Here is an 18,244-nt window from a genome sequence, read left to right on the forward strand (position 1 = left end):
GAGACCACCTCACAATCCAAAGGACCCACCTGAGGGCTGGCGAGGGGCTGCCGTCCCCCCAGAATAGCACCCGCCCCCCTCAAGTGAGTTTGCTTAATGGCAGCTTTCCTGGCTCCTCCCGCATGCCCCACCCTCAGAGGTGGGCAAGGCAGCCTGGTGGGAGCAGTGCTTCTAACTTCCCCGGTGATTTAGAGAGGAGGGGGCCGCAGGGAGGGAGGGGGCCCAGCGGGCTACCGGGATTTTAACCGGGAGGCTGGGGCTGTCTCATTCCTAACGCACTGTGCCCAAGCGCAGAGCTAAGTACAGTAGTGTGTTCATTGAAATAACGCGTCTTCTAACACATCTGCTCCAATCCAACACTCGCTTTGATAGATGGGAAACTGAGGCCCTGACCCTCCACGGGGCATCGCTGTGTGGAGGTCTGAGGTCCGGGTTGCAAGCATGCCCCACTTTCAGTGCCCCCATTCACTCCCAGGCGACAGCATTTCCCGCACCCCAGCCTCCCTGATCTTAAAGGAGAACAGCAACACCAGCCGTAGCGATAGCTCTAAAAACCTGTGCGCACGTTTTCCAGAAAACCAGTCGGCAAACCCGTTTTGAGCACCTACTATGTGCCCGGCCTGGGGGATACAGCGGTGAGCGGCGCGAACCTTGGGTGCCGACCTCAAGGTCCTCCCTATTTGGTAGAAAAGGACAAAAACAAACAAACTCGGGTGGTTAAGTGTTATGCTGGAGGGCACAGAAACGGCCAGGAAAAGCCTGCAGATGTCAGGGGGCCCGAAAGAGAACGGTGGGGACCGTAAAGAAAAGGCGAAGAATGGAACCCATAACCCCCCACCCCCACGGCCTGAGCCCGTTCTTCCTCTCAGCCAATCAGGCGTCAGCATCGCCGGTTGGCCGACCAATCAGCAGCCGGAACAGGAGCGCTGGTCGCGGGCCACGGCTTCCCCCCGGAGGGCGGCCGGAGCGCCGGTGCCCCGCCCGCCCCGCCCCCGGCCCCGCCCCAGGCCCCGCCCCAGGCCCCGCCCCGCCCCGCGTCGGCCGGCCGCGCCTGCCTGGAGCCCCCGGGCCAGCGGCCGGCGGCGGGGGTCGAGTATTGTCCTAAAGGCCGCAAAAGGAGGAACGGGGGGCGGTGGGGGACAGCCACGTGGCCGAGAGAGGATTTATAATATTTTCTTTCGCCGTCGACAATATTGCAAAATGTATGAAAGAGACCGCACCGCCGGGACAGGAGCGTGAGGGCGCGGGCAAGGTAAGCAGCCCGGGCAGCTCCGCCCGGCGTCGGGGGCACCGGGAAAGGAGTGGGCCACCCCCGGCCCCCCGCCAACACACACGCACACGCACACTGCGCGGCTGTCGCGGGGTCTGCGTTCGGGTCCGCGCTCTGTAGGGTCTCGGGAGCCTTGAGCGATGTGGACGCGGTTCGGTGACGAAGCATCGCTGGGTGGTGTGGACGCGGCCCCGGAGCGGGGCGTCTTCTGTGACCTGGGCCGCCGAGGCGGTGCAGACCAGCGCCGGCGCTCCCGGGACCCCGGCTACTCCGGCTGGGACCCCAGGCAGTCCCGGCGGACCCCTAAGGCTGAGCCTGGCAGCCGGCCACCTCGCGGACGGCCAGGCGGTGGAGACGCCGACTGTGCCCGAGGCACCTCTCGGACCCGGGGCAGGCGAGGCGGTGGGAACCCGCGCTGGTGGCTGGCGGCTGGCGGCTGGCGGCTGGCGCCGCGGGACCGCGGGCAGGTGTGGACGCGGGCGGAACCGCGGGCAGGTGTGGACGCGGGCGGTGGCAGACGCGGAAAGTTTGCGCAGCGCGCGCAGCGGGCGGCGGAGCGGGTCTGGGCGCCCCTGGAGGCGCCGCGCTGGGGACTGCGCCCCGCCGCACCCCACGTGGGGCCTCCCCGGGTGCAGGGCTCCGGGAGCCCAGAGCCCGGCCTCCGCTGCTGCAGAACTGAGTCCTCTAGGGAACCCAGAGGAGATGGACTGAGCCTTGCAGACAAGTTCGCCAAGCACCCGCCCTGCCAGCTCCGAGGGGGGAGCCCGAGGGACAGGCGCCAGCGTGGGGTCCCCACACCCTCCGCTAACAGCCGAGGGAGGCAAACCCGGGCTGGTCCAGCCCAGAGCCCAGCTGCTTCTCTCCCTCCACTTCCGCCTCAATGAGGAGAAAGGGGGCCAAATGCGGTAGCGTGTGTGTGTGTGTGTGTGTGTGTGTGTGTGTGTGTTGGGGGGGGGGCAGATGGGACTGGGGGTGTGTGGGAAGGCCCTGGATTGGGACCCCTGGATCTGCCTCCTGCTGCCTCTTTGTGGCTCCAGGTGGCCCCACAGTACCAGCCAAGGGAATGGATGGAGGAGGGAAGACAGTGGTGGAGAGGCAGAGTATGGTGCAGGTGATGCTACTGCCCACCTACCTCATCCCCAGGGGTGCTGTGCTGGGAGCAGATGGGGTGACTCCATCTCATCTCCCGCTGCTCTCTGTCTTTTGCCCCCTTCTTACTCCCACACCCTCCTAGTCTTGGTGGTTCCTCCTACCACAGGTCTTTTGCACATGTTATTTATTTATTTATTATTATTTTTAAATATATATATATATTTTATTTCAGAGAGGAAGGGAGAGGGAGAGAGAGAAACATTCATGATGAGAGAGAATCATCTATTGGCTGCCTCCTGCACACCCCCTACTGGGGACCAAACCCACAATCCTGGCATGTGCCCTGACGCGGAATTGAACTGTGACCCGATTCATAGGTCAGTGCTCAACCACTGAGCCACACCAGCCGGGCTGTTGTTTATTTTTGGATCAACAAGTAGCCGTTAAACATCTGTGTCCTAGGCATGGCAGCTCAGTGGCGAATAGGACAGACCCAGTCTCTGCTCTCTGGGACTTCCAGAACAGGGCAGGGACGTAGCTGATAAACACAGCCAGGAAGGGAATGGGCACAGGGACGGGAGGCAGCCTGGGTGGGCATCAGGGAAGGCTTCTCTGTGGAGGTGACAGTGAGTCACAGGGATTAAGGCCTCCTCCGCCTTTGGGCCCCGGAAGCTTCTCTGACTCCTTCCCTAGGACAGGCTCTCGTCGTCGTCGGGGGCCACTCCTTCCAGGGACATTTTTATGTCATTATTGGATCAATGCCCCCCCCCCCGCCCCCATTGTAAGTGCCATGAGGGCACGACCTGAATCTCTTCTGGGTAAATGGTAGGCAAAGCCAGTGAAGAATGAGTAGAATTTCCCCAGAAAGACGGGAGCCGCTCAGCCAGCTCAGGCGTCCAGATGACCCATTCCCCTTCGCTGGCCTGAGTCTTGGGCTCCACACGCCATTTGCCATTCACAGGAACAGAGTAAAAAAAAAAACAGCTGGTGGGGCGGAGAGCAGGGAGAGGCCTGGCGCCGATGGCCCACTGACCTGCCCAGGTGGGAGAAGGGGGCCTGTCCTCTTAGCTCTGACCAGCCTGTTCCTCATCCTCCTGCCCCAAGCCTTCCAGTGAGACTCTGGGAGAAGGTGGGGGCCAGCAGGCCCCCCAGGATGGCCAGGGCTCAGGGCCACACAGTAACTGCCTGGCCTCCACCTCCCCCTCCCACCCAGGGCAGACAGCACCCTGGGCAGCGCCTCTCTGACCTAGAGTCAGGCCTCATACTGCCAGGTGACCTGCAGCTCATTTAAATCCTGGCCGGAAAGTAAGAATCAGGCCCAGAGGGACCGACTTATTTTTATTTTTTGTTGTTGCTCTGCTCAGTGAATGTCTCCTCGCTGGCGCTGTCAGACCTGCGCGCCTGGCACTTTTCCTGTGTCAGCCTATGCTCTCAGAGGTGCCCAACAGAGCTCTTAGCGCCCCTCCCCCCCCGCCCCCCCACTTCAGGGGCTTGGGCGGCCTCCATTCATGCAGGGCTAGAGGAGCGTCTACATGCTTTATTCAGCCTCTGGCAGAGACAGAATACAAGCAGCTCCCCCCTCACCCAGTCATTCAGCCTCCTGACTGGAATTGCTTTAAAAAATTTAATTTGCAATGATTTACTTCCTTCTGTTCTGTGGGGATCACCAGCTTTTAAAATATGTGTTTAAATCGGATTCACAGCTCCCCGAGCAACTTTAACTGCCTCCCCCCCATCCAGCAGAGAGGGAGCACTGGATTCGGAGTCAGTGACCAAGTTCCGCTAATGACTTGGTCTGAACCTCTGACAACTGCTGTGTGACCTTGGGCAGTTACTTAACCTCTCTGCGCCTCCACCAGCTCCTCTGGAAACTGAGGTTAATGATAATCCTTCCCTCACACAGTGATGAAAGGATTCAATTAGATAACGTCCAGGGAAGAGCTGTGCCATGCCAGGCCCGTGTCCTCTGTTCCCCAGGACTGGCTGTCCCGCTGGTTAGCCTGGTGACCTTGGGCGGGCCATGCAGGCGCCCCTGGCCCTCAGTTTTCGAATCTGAAAAGCACAGGGTTTGTTCTGGGTCACTGTGGTCGGCAAACTGCGGCTCTCGAGCCACATGCGGCTCTTTGGCCCCTTGAGTGTGGCTCTTCCTAAGCCTTAGGAGTACCCTAATTAAGTTAATAAGAATGTACCTACCTATATAGTTTAAGTTTAAAAAATTTGGCTCTCAAAAGAAATTTCAATCGTTGTCCTGTTGATAGTTGGCTCTGTTGACTAATGAGTTTGCTGACCACTGGTCTAGGAGAGGAGGCCACAGAGCCCCCCACCTCCAGCCCTGAGTCCCCCCACTCGCCTCCTCCTACCCTCTGCCAGACTCTTCCCCCCGCCCCCCCTCTTTTCATCATCAGAGCACTAGGTTCTAATTGGACCTGGCCCCTCCCCAGCAGCCTCCCCTCCTGGCTCCCAGTGAAGTCAGAGGGTTTGGGCCTCAGGGGCCTGCCGTGCTTGGCTCATTTTCAGGAGCAATGATTAGCTGTGATGTCACAGGCCCCGGCGGTGGCCTCAGTGGGCGTGTGGCCAGGCCTCCTGAAGTCAGGACTCTGCTAGGCGGTGGCCTGCGGGGCTCCCCCAGGCCCGGGAGTCCCCATCGCCGGGGGTGGGAGCAGCTTCCCAGGCAGAGCCAGCCCCGTTTCTGTACTTCATGCTCCTGCCGCCTGGAGTCTGAGTGTGAATTAGTTCTACCCTGGGCTTTCGCTGGCAACTGTCTGTAGCTGGGAGGCGAGGGGCTTTGTCAGGAAGAACAAAGCTGTTGGTGGTTTGCTGGTTTGGGAAGCTCGCTCCTGGGGGAGGGCTCCGTGCTTCTGGGGCCTCTGGTCCTCGGTCCTCAGACTCGCCGGCTTTGTTTGGGGCTTTTGAGTCCCGTGGCTCACGAGTCACATATGTTTGTGCGTGTGTTGGCTGAGGGTTTTTTTCCCCCTCCTTTTTGGCTTCCATCGTGTATTCTGTGGAAGCTAATTCCAGGGACTGAACTTTTCAAATCACTGCTTCAACAGCTTTTAAAAATCTGGACCTAGTTACTCCTGTCATCCATGTGTAAAGATTCAGAAAAAAATTCCAAATCCGAGGGTGGGCAGCCCGGAGGATTACGGCTCCTGGCAGCGTGCACTCACCGTCGACCCGAGGTCAGAGCCAAAATGTTGAGCGCCTCCTGGGACGGGAGGGGGCGGGGGGGGGGGGCGTGGGGAGCATGGTCTGCTCGCTGCCAGACATCTGGATATTTAGAAAACATCTGGGTGGCTGGATTTTTCAGGTTCTGCCTGACATTTAATATCACAGACACTGAGCCTGCCTCCAGTCCCCTGCCTCCCAAACACACCCAGCCCCTCCCCACCCCTTCCTGCCGGGGAAGGCATCCATTCCTGCAATCCCCCAGCGTTTCCCCTACCGGAAATCTGATGGGCTTATGACATCATGGCTGGCTGCTGAGCGATGAAGTGGATGCCACAAAGAAATCCGACATATCAGATGGATTCTGAAATCAGTTTCCCTCTGGCCGTGGTTACAGGCAGGGAGTCAGGAGGATGTGAGCTTTGTTAAAAAATAACAAAAACCCACCAAAAACCCAAAAAATAAACCTGAGCCTTGCCCTGTATGGAAGACCATTTTTTAAAAAGCAAACAGATCTTTTGGACATCGTCCTATTTTAGCAGAGATGCTGGTGTTTATGAGACGAGAGCAGCTAATGAATCAGACCTGAGCTGCGCGTGAGCAGCTCCTTTCTGTTGAGTTTTTGTCCTTATTCCCTAAGAAAGGAGCGGTGCAGCTCCCTCTTTACCTTGTTATTCAAATAGGATAGCTGTTTTTGTGTGTGTGTTTTTTTTTTTTTTTTTTTTTTTTGCCAATAAAATTCACAGGGTAAATTGCTGGTTTATGTTTTCCCAGGAATCCATTTTTATGAAGTGACCGTGGGTCCGACCCGGTCTGCAAACATTGCATTTTCCTCTGCTGGGCTTCCTGGCTGTGGAACTGTTAGGGACGCAGCTCAGTCTGCTTTCCAGTCTCCTCTCCGCAGGGCAGGGCCAGACCAATGGGCCAGGCATTTCATGGGATGAAAAACCTCTTTGAAAGGACAAAGTCTGAAGAGAAAGGACAGCGTAGGGGCCCCTGACAGAAGCCCCAGGGCAGCCTTGGAGGGGGATCCAGTGTCTTCCCCCTCCCCAAAGGGGTACGAGGACCTCAGAATAGCCCCCGCTGAGAGCTCACCCCTGATGCAGGCCCAGGCCACAGGGAGCGCAGGGTTGCAGGTATCGTGCCTGCCAGGCCCTGGCATAGGCATCTGGAGTCTAATACCTGCATTGGCGTCCCAGATCCTGTGGACAAGCTGTGAGGTCCTGGACCAGTCACATCACCCCTTAGTCTCGGCCCATGAATGGGCCCAGTGACCCTACCCTGCCAGCTGGATGCTCCCCGATGCCCAGTCCCTTCAAAGGGCTCTGGGTCCCTCTCAGAGCAGGAGAGGCCAGTGTAGATTCTGGAGCCGAGTCCACTGGCTGGGTTTGCATCCTAACTCTGCAGGCCATCACCTGCATGATGACACGGATCGGTGCGATGTTCTCTGTGCCTTGGTTTCCTCATTTGTCAAACTGTAATAATAATAGGACCAGCCTCATACCAACCTCCTGGGCTGCTGGAGGACTGGCATAGTGAGCAACAGCAAGTGCCAGCTGTTGCTGTGAGCTGTGCCTCTGAACCCGCAGGCAGGGTGCCGGGTAGGACTGTTGGGCCTGGGAGGGGAGGGTGTGTCAGACTGAGCACAGGTGGATGATAACCAAGGACTGAATGGAACAGCCCTCATCTCTCTGCACAGAACTTTCCATGGCTCCCCATCGCCCAAAGGGGATAAAGTACCCCTCCTTATCTGGGCCCCTGGTGCCTCACACTCAGGCCTCGTGCACTGCTCTTCTCTGCCCTGCCTGTCCGTCCTCCCGGGAGGCGGGGCATACCGCCTTCTCTGGATGCAGTACAGCGGGTGGGTCTTGTTATTGAGCACCTGCCATCACCTTATTCTGGGCACTTTACATGGCTTAACCCACTTGATCCTCACACCAATCCCTGTAGGGCGTATAGTCATTCCTATTTGCCGGGAGCCGGTCCATCCTTGCTGTTTCAAGGGACCTGGCATATATAGCATACGGTTCTTAATATGTTTGCTCCCCTTAGCGCTGCGTGTTTTAACCAAGGTCACCTCTCCGAGAAAGGTTGTTTCCCCAGGTAGGAATTTTTCCCTGAAGTCAGGGAGGGGATGAAACTCCTTAACTAAGTGCCAGGCGGGTAGTTAATCACTACAAACAATCATGCTTAAGCTACATAATCTTTACTCCCTGGAATGGAGATAAGAAACGCCCTAACCTTTGTAATAGAGATTGATAGGATTGAATCAACTGGTATAAATACAGATGTAACAAGACAGAAAGAGACAGAACTTAGAAGAGAGCCAGGAGGACAGAACCTACACAGAACCTGCAGACAGAGGAACTTCGCTGGAGAGAACATGGCGGGGGATCCTGGACTGAACCTGACTGCAGAGGTTGGCAAGAGAGCCTGACTGGAGCCTGGTGACAGAACCTGGCTGGAGAACCTGGACAGAACCTGGCTGAAGAACCTAGCGAGGGAACATGGCTACAGAACCTCGCTGGAGATCCGAAGCAGAACCTCTCTGGAGATCCAGACCAGAACTTGGCTAGAGATCCTGGCTAGGCTGCTGATCAACTGAACGCTGTCTCCATGTCCTTCCTTCTTCGCCGACTCCGTCCACGCCTTTGGGGACCCCTGGACCTGCTGGGGTTGGACCCCGGCACCTATTTTAGAGGCAAAAGCGGATAGCTCAGGGCTTATTATGTCCAAGGTCCCAGAGCCTAGATGGGAGCCAGGGGTCAGCCCGAGAGGAGAGAGAAGTCTGCCTGGAAGAGCATGGTCAGCAGGGGGAACAGAATGTGCAAAGACATGGGCCTTTCTCCCAGGCTGTATTTCTCCAGTCCCTTCCTCAATGAGCAGAGAGGCAGGCAAGACAATGATGGGGGTGGCCTGCATGTCCCCAGTATGGGCCAGGCCTGGGGCGTGCTCAGTTCTGCATTCGAGGAGCTGCCAGAGTTTGGCCTCACACTCTGCTGAGAGATACAGCCCTGAGAGATAGGTCCCCTTTGAGGCTGGAGAAGCCACTGTTCAGAGCAGAGGGGTACCAGCAGCTACGTCAGCACATAGCTGACGGATGGATGGCCAGTGAAGGACTTGAACCCAGTCCTACCTGGCCCACCCCCTTTAGCAAGACCCAGCTACATCCTTTGAGTGGGCTGCCTGAGCTGGTGTCCGTTCTGGGGGAGCCAGGATCTTGCAGATAAAAGCTACTCGTGACTGCGATGGAGCCCTGCCCCCAACCACAGTGGTCTCAGATCAAGGCCACTTCCTCCTTTGAGCCGGTGAGTCAGGCCTCTGGAAAGTTCTCAGAGCCTCTCTCCTTGGTTAGAGCTTCTCTGAAGACTCTGGAATGTTCTAGGCTTATCGACTCCCTACAACCTCAGCACCACCCCTCACGCAGGGGCTGTTCTTATCCCCGTTTTCAGCTCAGGACGCCGAGCTCAGGGAGGAGCAGTGACCTGAGGGAGGCCCAGTGGTGGGCTGGGCTGTCCTGTGCTCACTGTGTGACGGCTGCTGTGGGGACAGAGGGCCTGGCTCCATGTGCTGCTGAGAGCTGGTGCCTACGGTGGGAGTTTCAGGGGCCAGTCTCAGCTCACACTGAGAAGCGCTTTCTTCCAGTTGCCCAAGAGGGAGTCTGCAGGAGCGAGCCCCCTGTTATCACTGGAGTTCAGCAACGTTTGCACGTGGGGGAGGGCAGATTAAGGTCAGAGGGGCTTAAGTCCAAGTTCCTTCAACCTCTCCAAGCCTCAGTTTCTTTATCTGTGAAACGGGGATATGACTACCCAGCTGCCAGTTAAGGCAGTTAAGGGGCCCTTTCTGGCCCACAGGAGGTGCCTGGTAAGTGCCACCGTCCCCTCCTGGAGTGCCCACGCTTCCCCTGTGACAGGCTCTGAGCGCAGAGTGGGGAAGGGGCCACCGCCAATAGCCCTGCCCTGTGGAGCAGGCCCCTGCTGCCTCCCTGTCTGGGGGGGGGGGGGGGCGGGCAGCCCCTGACATCTGCCTCTTGGTCTCGCCTGTCAGCTGGACTGGGTCATGGCCAGCCCCTTGAGTAACTGGGAGGCCCCGCAAGGACCTTTGGCAAGCATGGTTTTGAGGGCAGACTCAGGTCTCTTGCCACCACCGACTCTGGCCTCCGGGAGGCGGAGCTCCCATTTCAACTTTGGAGTAACCTCTCTGCTCCAATCACCCAGGCTGCCCTGGAGCCTCCCGCTTTCCTTGGCTTCCTGGCTCCCCAGCCAGGGGATGGCTCTCGGGACCCAGTGGGCTCTGTCATGGTGCTCCAGGCAACTGATGTTTGTTGAGCCGGTAGTGACTCTGTTAGGGGCTTTCCTTGCTTCACTTGAATAATTCTTGAGCCCTGGCCCGTGTGGCTCAGTCTGTTGGAGCGTCATCCCGTGCTCCGAATGGCCGCAGGTTCCATTCCTGGTCAGGGCACGTACCTGGGTTGCAGGTTCGATCCCCCGGTATGTCCGAGCCTTCATGTCTTGAAGTCCCTGCTTGGTGGTGTTGCCAAGCAGGGCCACCTCTCTCAAAACCCTCCTTCCCCAGTGTTCCCACAGCCCCAAGCGCTGCCTCGATTTGTGCAGTGACCCAGGGCGTGCAGCTTTCTGTTCTGTCTGAGTGTGGTGGGAAGTTCCTCTTTTCAGATCCTGGCTCTGCCACGGGGTGACCACCGGCCAGTTACTTCCCCTCTCTGTTTTTTCATTTGACTGTGGCAGCCCCAACTCACAGGGTCCTCTAAGGGCCTGAGTGAGACTGTGCTGATAAGGCAGCAAACGTGTGCCTCTGAAAGTCAGCCAGCTGGACACACCGGTCAAGCACATGGCCATTGTTAGTGGTGAGTCCCTGGAGGGCGAGGCTTTGTGTCTGGGGCCCTGTTCACGGCCAGGCAGAGATGGGGCTCAGTGGTGCTTCTGGAATGAATGGGCAGCCGCTTCTCCTGTGCCCGTGAGAGCTCTCATGACACGGCCGGGAGCCTAAAGTGACCATGTATGAATGCCTCCATCATCTTGTTTAATCTCGACCACATTAAACCCATTTGGCAGATCATGTAATTGAGGCTCAGGCAGACGGGGCCGCCGGCCTGAAATCCAGTGAGTGAGCGGCTCCGGTACTGGGGTCTGGCTGCCTTTGCTGTGCGGTGTGCTGGTTAGGATTGTGGCCTGCTGTGCCCCTGGCTGAATGGTCCAGACCAGGGGTGGGCAAACTTTTTGACTCAAGGGCCACAATGGGTTCTTAAACTGGACCGGAGGGCCGGAACAAAAGCATGGATGGAGTGTTTGTGTAAACTAATAAATTCAAAGTAAACATCATTACATAAAAGGGTACGGTCTTTTTTTTTTATTAGTTTTATTCATTTCAAATGGGCCGAATCCGGCCCGCGGGCCATAGTTTGCCCATGGCTGGTCCAGACACTCTCTCCTCTCCGTCCTGGGTGCCCCTCCCCATCTCTAGGCCACCCCTTGAGCTCACTGAGGTGAGATGACATGGATTTGGGGGCCCACAGCGATCTGTCTGTTCATGAGTCCTGCACCCTATATAACATATGCACACATGTGTGCACGCATGAGCACAAATACACACACATGCACATACATGCACACGCGTGACCTCCAAGGCCAACGGGTTCCCCAGGTCTCCAGAGCCACGTCTCTGCGGCCACAAACCACGTGAAGTCCCCGTGAGGGCTGCGGGGAGCCGGCACTGCTCACGGACCTTTTCCCTCAGTCCTCCCTGCTCGCGCTGGAGCTCACACCGGCGCGGCGCTCACGGGTCGGAGGGGCTTGGAGACTCTCCGCCCTCGGCTCAGTGTCCGGGGCCAGCCAGTCGCACTGGGCCCGGCACCAGGCAAGCCTGGGACCTTGCTGGGGGCCTTGGGCACCTCCGCGCTTGTTCCTTCATCCGTTCAGTGGCCCTGCCACCCCAGTCAGTCCACTCTGTCTACCCAGCCAGGTGGGTGGAGGCTCGGGTAGGGAAGTGGAGGGTTCCTGGGGGAAAAGCAGGAGGATGTCCACTGGGAGCCGAGGGTGGTGTTTGGAGGAGTCCCGGCTGCTGAGGGCCCCGGTCCACTGCGGAAGGTGCCGTGTCAATGGCTCAGAACCAGTCCTGGTTGTCTTCCCTTGAACTCAGCTTGGAGCCACTGTGGCTGTGCCCATCCTGGCGGCCTCTGAGAGAGGGTGGGCAGTCGGAGGGTGAGGGAGGCAGTCCCTGGGGGCTGCTGGGCAGGGATAAAGACAGTGATGGGGCAGGGAGGACCTGTGTGGGGGTTGAGCCTGGGCAGGGGGCCCAGGAGGAGCAAACCAGGCCCCTGAAAGGTTCATTCATTCATCCATCCATTCTGCATACGTGCCCCGCAGATCCTGTGCTCAGTTCTGGGCACACAGCAGTGGACAAGACCCCTGCCTTCATGGCGACCACATTCTGATGGAGAAACACAGACAGAAAATTAAAATAAGAAATATTGAAAGTGAAATATATTATTGTCCAGAGTGGTAAGTGCTAAGAAGAAAAATAAAACAGGAAAGGGAAACAAGGGGTGGATTTAAAAAAAAAAAAAAAAAAAAGGTGTCCGAGAAACTCTAATTGAGAACGTGACCTTTGAGGAAAGGCTGCAGGGAGGTGAGGGGCGAGTCAGATGGCTCTCTGGGGAAGAGCATTCAGCCCACGGAACAGCCAGAGCACAGGCCTGGAGCTGGAGGAGGCTGGCCTGGTGGGGGACGAGGTGGGGGACCAGGAGGAGGCCGGTGCGGCTGGAGGGGAGGGAGGGAGGGGAGGGGGGAGCAGATGAGCTCAGAGAGGAAATGGGGGCCAGATGGTGAGGCCTCCTGGACTCACCATTTAAAAGGATCCCTCTGGCTGCTGCTTTGAGAATAGACTGGGGGAGGGGCAAGGGCAGCACCAGCAAGACGAATGGGAGGCTGTTGAAAATAATCTAATAGGATTTGCTGATGGAGTGTGTGTGTGTGTGTGTGAGAGAGAGAGAGAGAGAGAGAGAGAGAGAGAGAGAGAGAGAGAGAGAGGAGGTGTTGAGGCTGACTCCAGAGAGTTCTGGTCCATTTGCTGGCCTAGAGGCTCAGAGGAGGCCTTCAGGGAGGCTATGGTGGTTCTTTCCCATCCATGGGGGCTCCGTGGACCCCAGCCCAGCCCCAGGAAGGGCCACCCTCTCTGTGCTCTGGGCTGCGGCTGGACTTCAAGTGGTCCATGGGCCGATATGAATCCTCCCCACGCATCCTCCTACCCATCCATTCACCCACACATCAACCCGCCCTCCTCCCGTCCCTCCCTTCCTTTCCATCCTCCATCCCGCTTCCACCTGTCCATGAGCTGGACAGACAGGTCCCTGCTCTCGAGGACTCGACATCCAGTGTGCCTGGGCTGGAAGTAACGTCTCCACGGGGCAGAATGAGGCCAAAGGATACTCTTAATTCCTGTCCATTTCAGGCCACTCGACACATTTATGACTACATGTGATTTGATTGTTAAGTATCTAAGTCATTTCAAATGAAGTCACTTTCACTAAAAACTCTGGTCAGGTCATGCCTCCTGGGTTGGGTTCCGGAACAGCCTGGCAGAGTTGAGGGCTCCATGCTGGCAGGGCTCAGGGAGGGCGGGGTCTGAGGGGGTGGCCTTCATACCCGGCAGAGAGGGGGAAAGGGCATAGTGAGCCCCGAAGCATGGGGTAGGGGAGGATGTGTGGAACAGGTCGTGTGTGGGGGTGGGGGGAGCTGGGTCCTACTCTCCAGACGTGGACTAAGGCCATGGCCTTCTCCGGGCCTCATGTCCAGCGTTGTGCTGCTGGTCCATCCCCTGTAGAGTAGGCAAAGGGTCCTTCTGGAACCGGAGTCTGTCATGCTGCCTTCCTCATCCCCGTGGTTTCCCACTGCCTGGAGGAAAACCCTCCTGGCACAGGCCCTCCTCAGCCCACCTGCCCCCTTTGCAGCCCGCCCTCCCGACATCTAGCCTCAGACTGGGCTTCTTGTTCTTGCTTCTCTCATTTGGCTAAGGTGCACTGTGCACCTCCTCCATGCTGGCCCCATGATTGCATCGAAGGTTGGGGACTGTGAGAGGAAAGAGAATCAGTCATGGAGTCTGGGATCAGGTATCTGAGCTGAGATCCAGAGGCTGAGCAGCAAGTGGGAAAAGAGGGGATCGCAAGGCCGAGGCAGGCCTCAGCCAGACCACATCAGGGCATCCGCTACCTCGTACCCCACCATTGTCCCAGCTTGGGAGGGGCAGGGGCTGAGCCCGGGCAGGTGGCAGGGCCAACTCTTGGGGGCGTATGGGGTAGATTGAGATGTAGGGACCCTATCATTTAAAAAAACTAGCTTTCTTCAGATACAACTCACATACAATTCACCCTTTAAAGTATACAGTCCAGTGGTTTTAGTATATTCATAGAGCTGTGCAACCATCACCACTGTCTAATTCCAGAAGAGTGCTATCATCCTCCAGAGAAACAATGTCCCCGTTAGCAGTCACTCTCCATCCCCTACTCCCAGCCCTTGGTCGCCACTCGTCTGTTTCTGGTCTCCATGGATCTGCCAGTTCTGGACGTTTCATACAAATGGAATCAGACGATCTGTGGCCTTTGTGTCTGGCTGCTTTCACTGAACATCATCTTTGTTGTTGTTGCTGTTATTTTTTTCTGACTGATTCGTTCATGTTGTAGCATGAACAGTACTTCATCCCTTTTTATGGCCAAATAATATTCCTGTGCGACATATGCCTCACGTCCACGCTTTGCTTATCCCCCGTCCGTTGGTGAGCATTTGGGTTGTTTCCATGTTGGGGCTGTTGTGAATAATGCTGTTACACACATTCTGTGCAAGTTGAGTGGACACAGGTGTTCATTTATCCTGAGTAGATGCCTGGAGGTGGGATTAGGGGTTTTAGAGTAACCTTTTTTTTTTTTTTTTAAACTGATTTCAAAGAGGAAGGAAGAGGGAAAGAGATAGAAACATCAATGATGAGAGAAAATCATTGATTGGCTGCCTCCTGCACGCCCCACACCGGGGATCGAGCCGCAACCCAGGCATGTGCCCTGACCGGGAATCGAACCGTGACCTTCTGGTCGACGCTCAACCACTGAGCACACTGGAGTAACTTGTTTAACCTTTGGAGGAAAGGGTTTCCACAGCGGCTGCACCATTTCGCATCCCCCGCGGCAGCACGTGAGGGCTCCGGTTCCCCCGCATCCTCGCTAACACTTGTCATCGCCTGTCGGGGTGATAGCCATCCCGGTGGGAGCGAAATGGTATCTCCCCGTGGCTTTGACTAATGACTGGTGATGCTGGCATCTTTTCATGTGCTTATTGGCCACTTGTACGTCTTCTTTGGAGAAATGTCTGTTCCTATTCCTCGCCCATTTTCACATTGGGTTCCTTGTCCTCTTATTGTTGCGTGGGAAGAGTTCTTTGTATTCCTGGCTACAAGTCCCCTGTCAGGAGAAAGGACCTGGGACCCCAGGCCAGGGTGCCTGGCCCCCGGCCTCCCTGGGCTCCATGCTCCTGGTCCCGGGTCTGTCCCCGAGGCCTCACAGGGGTTACTCCGCCTCCAGTGGCCTGAGTCCACCGCCTGACCCACTCACACACCGCAGGGCAAGCCCTTCCCCAGGACGCTGGCGCCTCCGCCCACCAGGGCTCGGGCCCAGCAGCTGGCCTTCACATCCAGGAAACGGGAAAATGCCGCTTCTTTCAGAGCCACCACCTGTTCCACGCTGTGACACCGCCACAGGCACCGCTGTGGCAGATCAGCCGCCTCTGGCTGGGCCCAGAGGTCGGCCCCAGGCTTCCCCAGCCGCCACCTGATGGTCAGGCAGGGGTGGGGGGAGAGGGGGGGACACAGGCCTGGGCTGTGGGAGGGCCGCCCACCAGGCCGCCGCAGCCCCTCGGGCCAGGCCCTCCCTCGTCTTGCTTATTTAAACTTTCCTGAACTTTCCGCAGCTTGTAAGTTGAGATCCCATAACTTTGAGAATCAAGGGACATGGTAAGAAAACAAACCCTGGCCACGGCTGCTGGCTGAGTTGGCGCAGACGTTTGGGGGCTCCTTTCTCGGTGGCTGCCCAGGGCTGCGGGCTGGGCTGGACGCTTAGGAGCAGCGCGCACGGGCCTGTCGCATGGGGTCTCAGCTCCCCTTGCTACCCTTTGGGCTGGGGTGTTTGCCCACGAGCAGCCTCCAGCCTCGTGCCACTGCAAAGCAGCTGCCCTCCGAGGACAAGTGACCAAGAAGGCGAGGGGCCTGGCGATTAGGGAGAAGGGCCAGCCCAGCTGGGGGCCTGCGGTGCAGCCTCCGGAAGCTGGGAGGGGCCTGGGGAGGGATGGGGGGGAGTCTGAACTGTCCTCAAAGAGGGCTGGCATTCCCAAGGCAGGGAAGGCACCAGCAGGAAGCCTGCACACAGGCTGGCACTCGGGACTGGCGGGCACTGTCTTCCGGGGATGGAGAGAAGCAGGTGAGAAGCCAGCTGGGACTGAGGGTCCCTGGCCCCACGTGCCTGGCCACGAGCCCACCTCCCTGGGGGCGCTCCCACAATTAAGGAGCCCTCTGGTTCCCTCTCTAACCTTTGCTGCACAGCCGGGGTCTGGTTCGGACCCCTCCCCTCAAATCCCCTCAAGCCCCACCAGCAGCGCTCTCCCAGGAGACATGGGGTCCAGAGAGCAGTTTTCTCCTTCGCAGGATTGGGCCTCAGGGCTTGCTCCTCACTCCTGCAGCGCCCCAGCTGGGCCCGCCACCCGCCACCTGCCACCCGCCCACGTGGCCCCCCCTCTGCCCCTGCTGGCGAGGCTCTGGCAGGCTCTGAGCCCCGAGGCCCTCTGCTCACTGATTAGGAAGCAAGCAGCCGGTGGGCTCCGGAGCCAGAGCGAGAGATTTATTGTGGGTTTAGGGGGCGTTTAGGAGCGATGTGATAATGTCTGTGAACGCACTTTGTAAACTGTAACGGGGGAGTGCCATGCACACGTGAGGGACTGTGGCTGGGGAGGGGCAGGAGCCCAGCCCCCAGATGACACCCTGGGGCTCACCCGGGAAGCCCCTCCAGCCCCCGGGGGCGGAGAAGCCCTGCCGGGCCCTAGGGTGGCAGTCCCAGGCTGCCTGTGCTGGAACGGGCCCTCCCGGGCCTGCAGGCCTGTCTGTCGCCAGGCAGCTCTGGAGTGAGCCGTGAGCCAGAAAATTGCCAGGGTCCCTCCCTCGTTGAAGAGACCCAGTTGCACAGCAGTGATGGTGCCATGCTCCCTGCTGCAGAACAGGGAGGACTGTGGCCTCCTGACTGCACTCTGGGGGAGCTGAGATGACAAGGGGACGACAGCCGCTGGACCGGGCTGTCTTCTCAGGAGGGGAGCTGCCTGTAGGCGGGGGCAATGCCATCACATCCTTCTAGCAAACTGTTACCATCTGAGAAGTATTTTCCAGCGGCAAAAGTTTGTTGAGCACCTACTATGTGCTTGGCACTGTTCTAGATGCTGGGGGGACAGCAAGGATCAGGGCAGTCAAAAAACCTCCATCCTCACAGCGCTTATAAACAAAGGTAAATGAAGACAATTTTAAATACTGATCCTGTTACAGAGAGTAAAATGGGAAAACTGGGAGCTACTGAAGCAAGAGGGGCCAGGAAAGGCCTCTCAGCGGGCCTTCTCACCCCTCTCTCCAGATGGGCCCTTCTCCGCGGCCTCCAGGATAATCCTGGACTCTGAGGGCTCAGCTGGTGCCCCCCTCACCTGCCCATCACTACTACTAAGGCTTGTCGGCTAGGCGCACTCGGGGCTCCCAGGCCTGCAGTCCGGGCTGCTCTGGCCCTTGAGCACGGGACTGGCTGCCTCTATTGACCTAGAGAGTAATGAGAAGGGAGCTAATGCTCTTTGAGAATGACTGGTGCTGGGCACTGTTTGAAATATCAGACCTGAGTTATCTGACTTAACCCCCAACACAACCAGATGATGTGGGAAATGTCATTAATGGTCCCATTTTTTAAGACAGGGAAACCGAGGCCGGGCGAGGTTGTGTAACTTGCCCAAGGCCACACAGTAGGGCCATTGGAGCTAGGATGTTAACCTCCAGGGTCCATGCTTTTCTCTGTTCCCTCTGTCTCCCTCGTCAAGGTCTCAGCCTTGAACTTCACCATTGCCAGGCTGTGCTGAGTGGTGCCACATGCCTCTTCCCGCATCAGCCTCATTTCATTCTCTTAAGTCAGTCGGTCCCTTTATGATCTGCCCCTACACTTTCTATAGAGAAGGAAACGGAGGCCCCGGGCAGGGAGTCACAGCTGGGAGGATGGGAAGTCAGGATTCGAACTCAGACCAGCTCACCTCAGAACCCAAGCCCCTACCCTCCTGGCTCCCCTTCCTCCGTGTTTCCTCCTTGTCTGCTGTCTTGTTTGTGTCCCCAAAGCCCATAGAGGCTGGGTTGTTCCCCCATATCGCAGGTGGGCACACTGAGGTCCTGGCCCGTGTTTTGTTTTGTGCGTGGTTGCTGGCTGCAGAGCTCGGCCTGCTTCCTGGCCCCCTCACTGAGAGGACTCCTGGCTGGGCCACTGTGGCGAGTGGGGGTTGAGGAGGTGGGGACAGGGTTCTGGATGTTTGCCCAGGTGTGCAAGGCTGTGGGAGGGAGGCCTGCCCGGAGCCAGTGCTGGGATCCAGGTGCCTTCATCTCCTCCATGACATGCCGGGCTCACCTAGACTTAGTCTGGATCCAGCCCTGAGG

General features: G+C 57.8%; 1 protein-coding gene across 3 annotated transcripts in view; it reads left to right on the forward strand.

The window, feature by feature from the left end:
* The first annotated feature begins 1,106 nt into the window (after positions 1–1,106).
* TCF20 (transcription factor 20) overlaps positions 1,107–18,244 on the forward strand; it is a 163,278-nt gene continuing 146,140 nt past the window's right edge. For all 3 annotated transcript variants that reach the window (XM_059680760.1, XM_059680762.1, XM_059680761.1), the window contains exon 1: positions 1,107–1,252. In XM_059680760.1, coding sequence (XP_059536743.1) covers positions 1,205–1,252 — 48 coding nt within the window. In that variant the 5' untranslated portion in view covers positions 1,107–1,204. The remainder of the gene's footprint in view (positions 1,253–18,244) is intronic.

Source organism: Myotis daubentonii, chromosome 2 (genome assembly GCF_963259705.1).
Source record: "Myotis daubentonii chromosome 2, mMyoDau2.1, whole genome shotgun sequence".
Taxonomy (NCBI): domain Eukaryota; kingdom Metazoa; phylum Chordata; class Mammalia; order Chiroptera; family Vespertilionidae; genus Myotis; species Myotis daubentonii.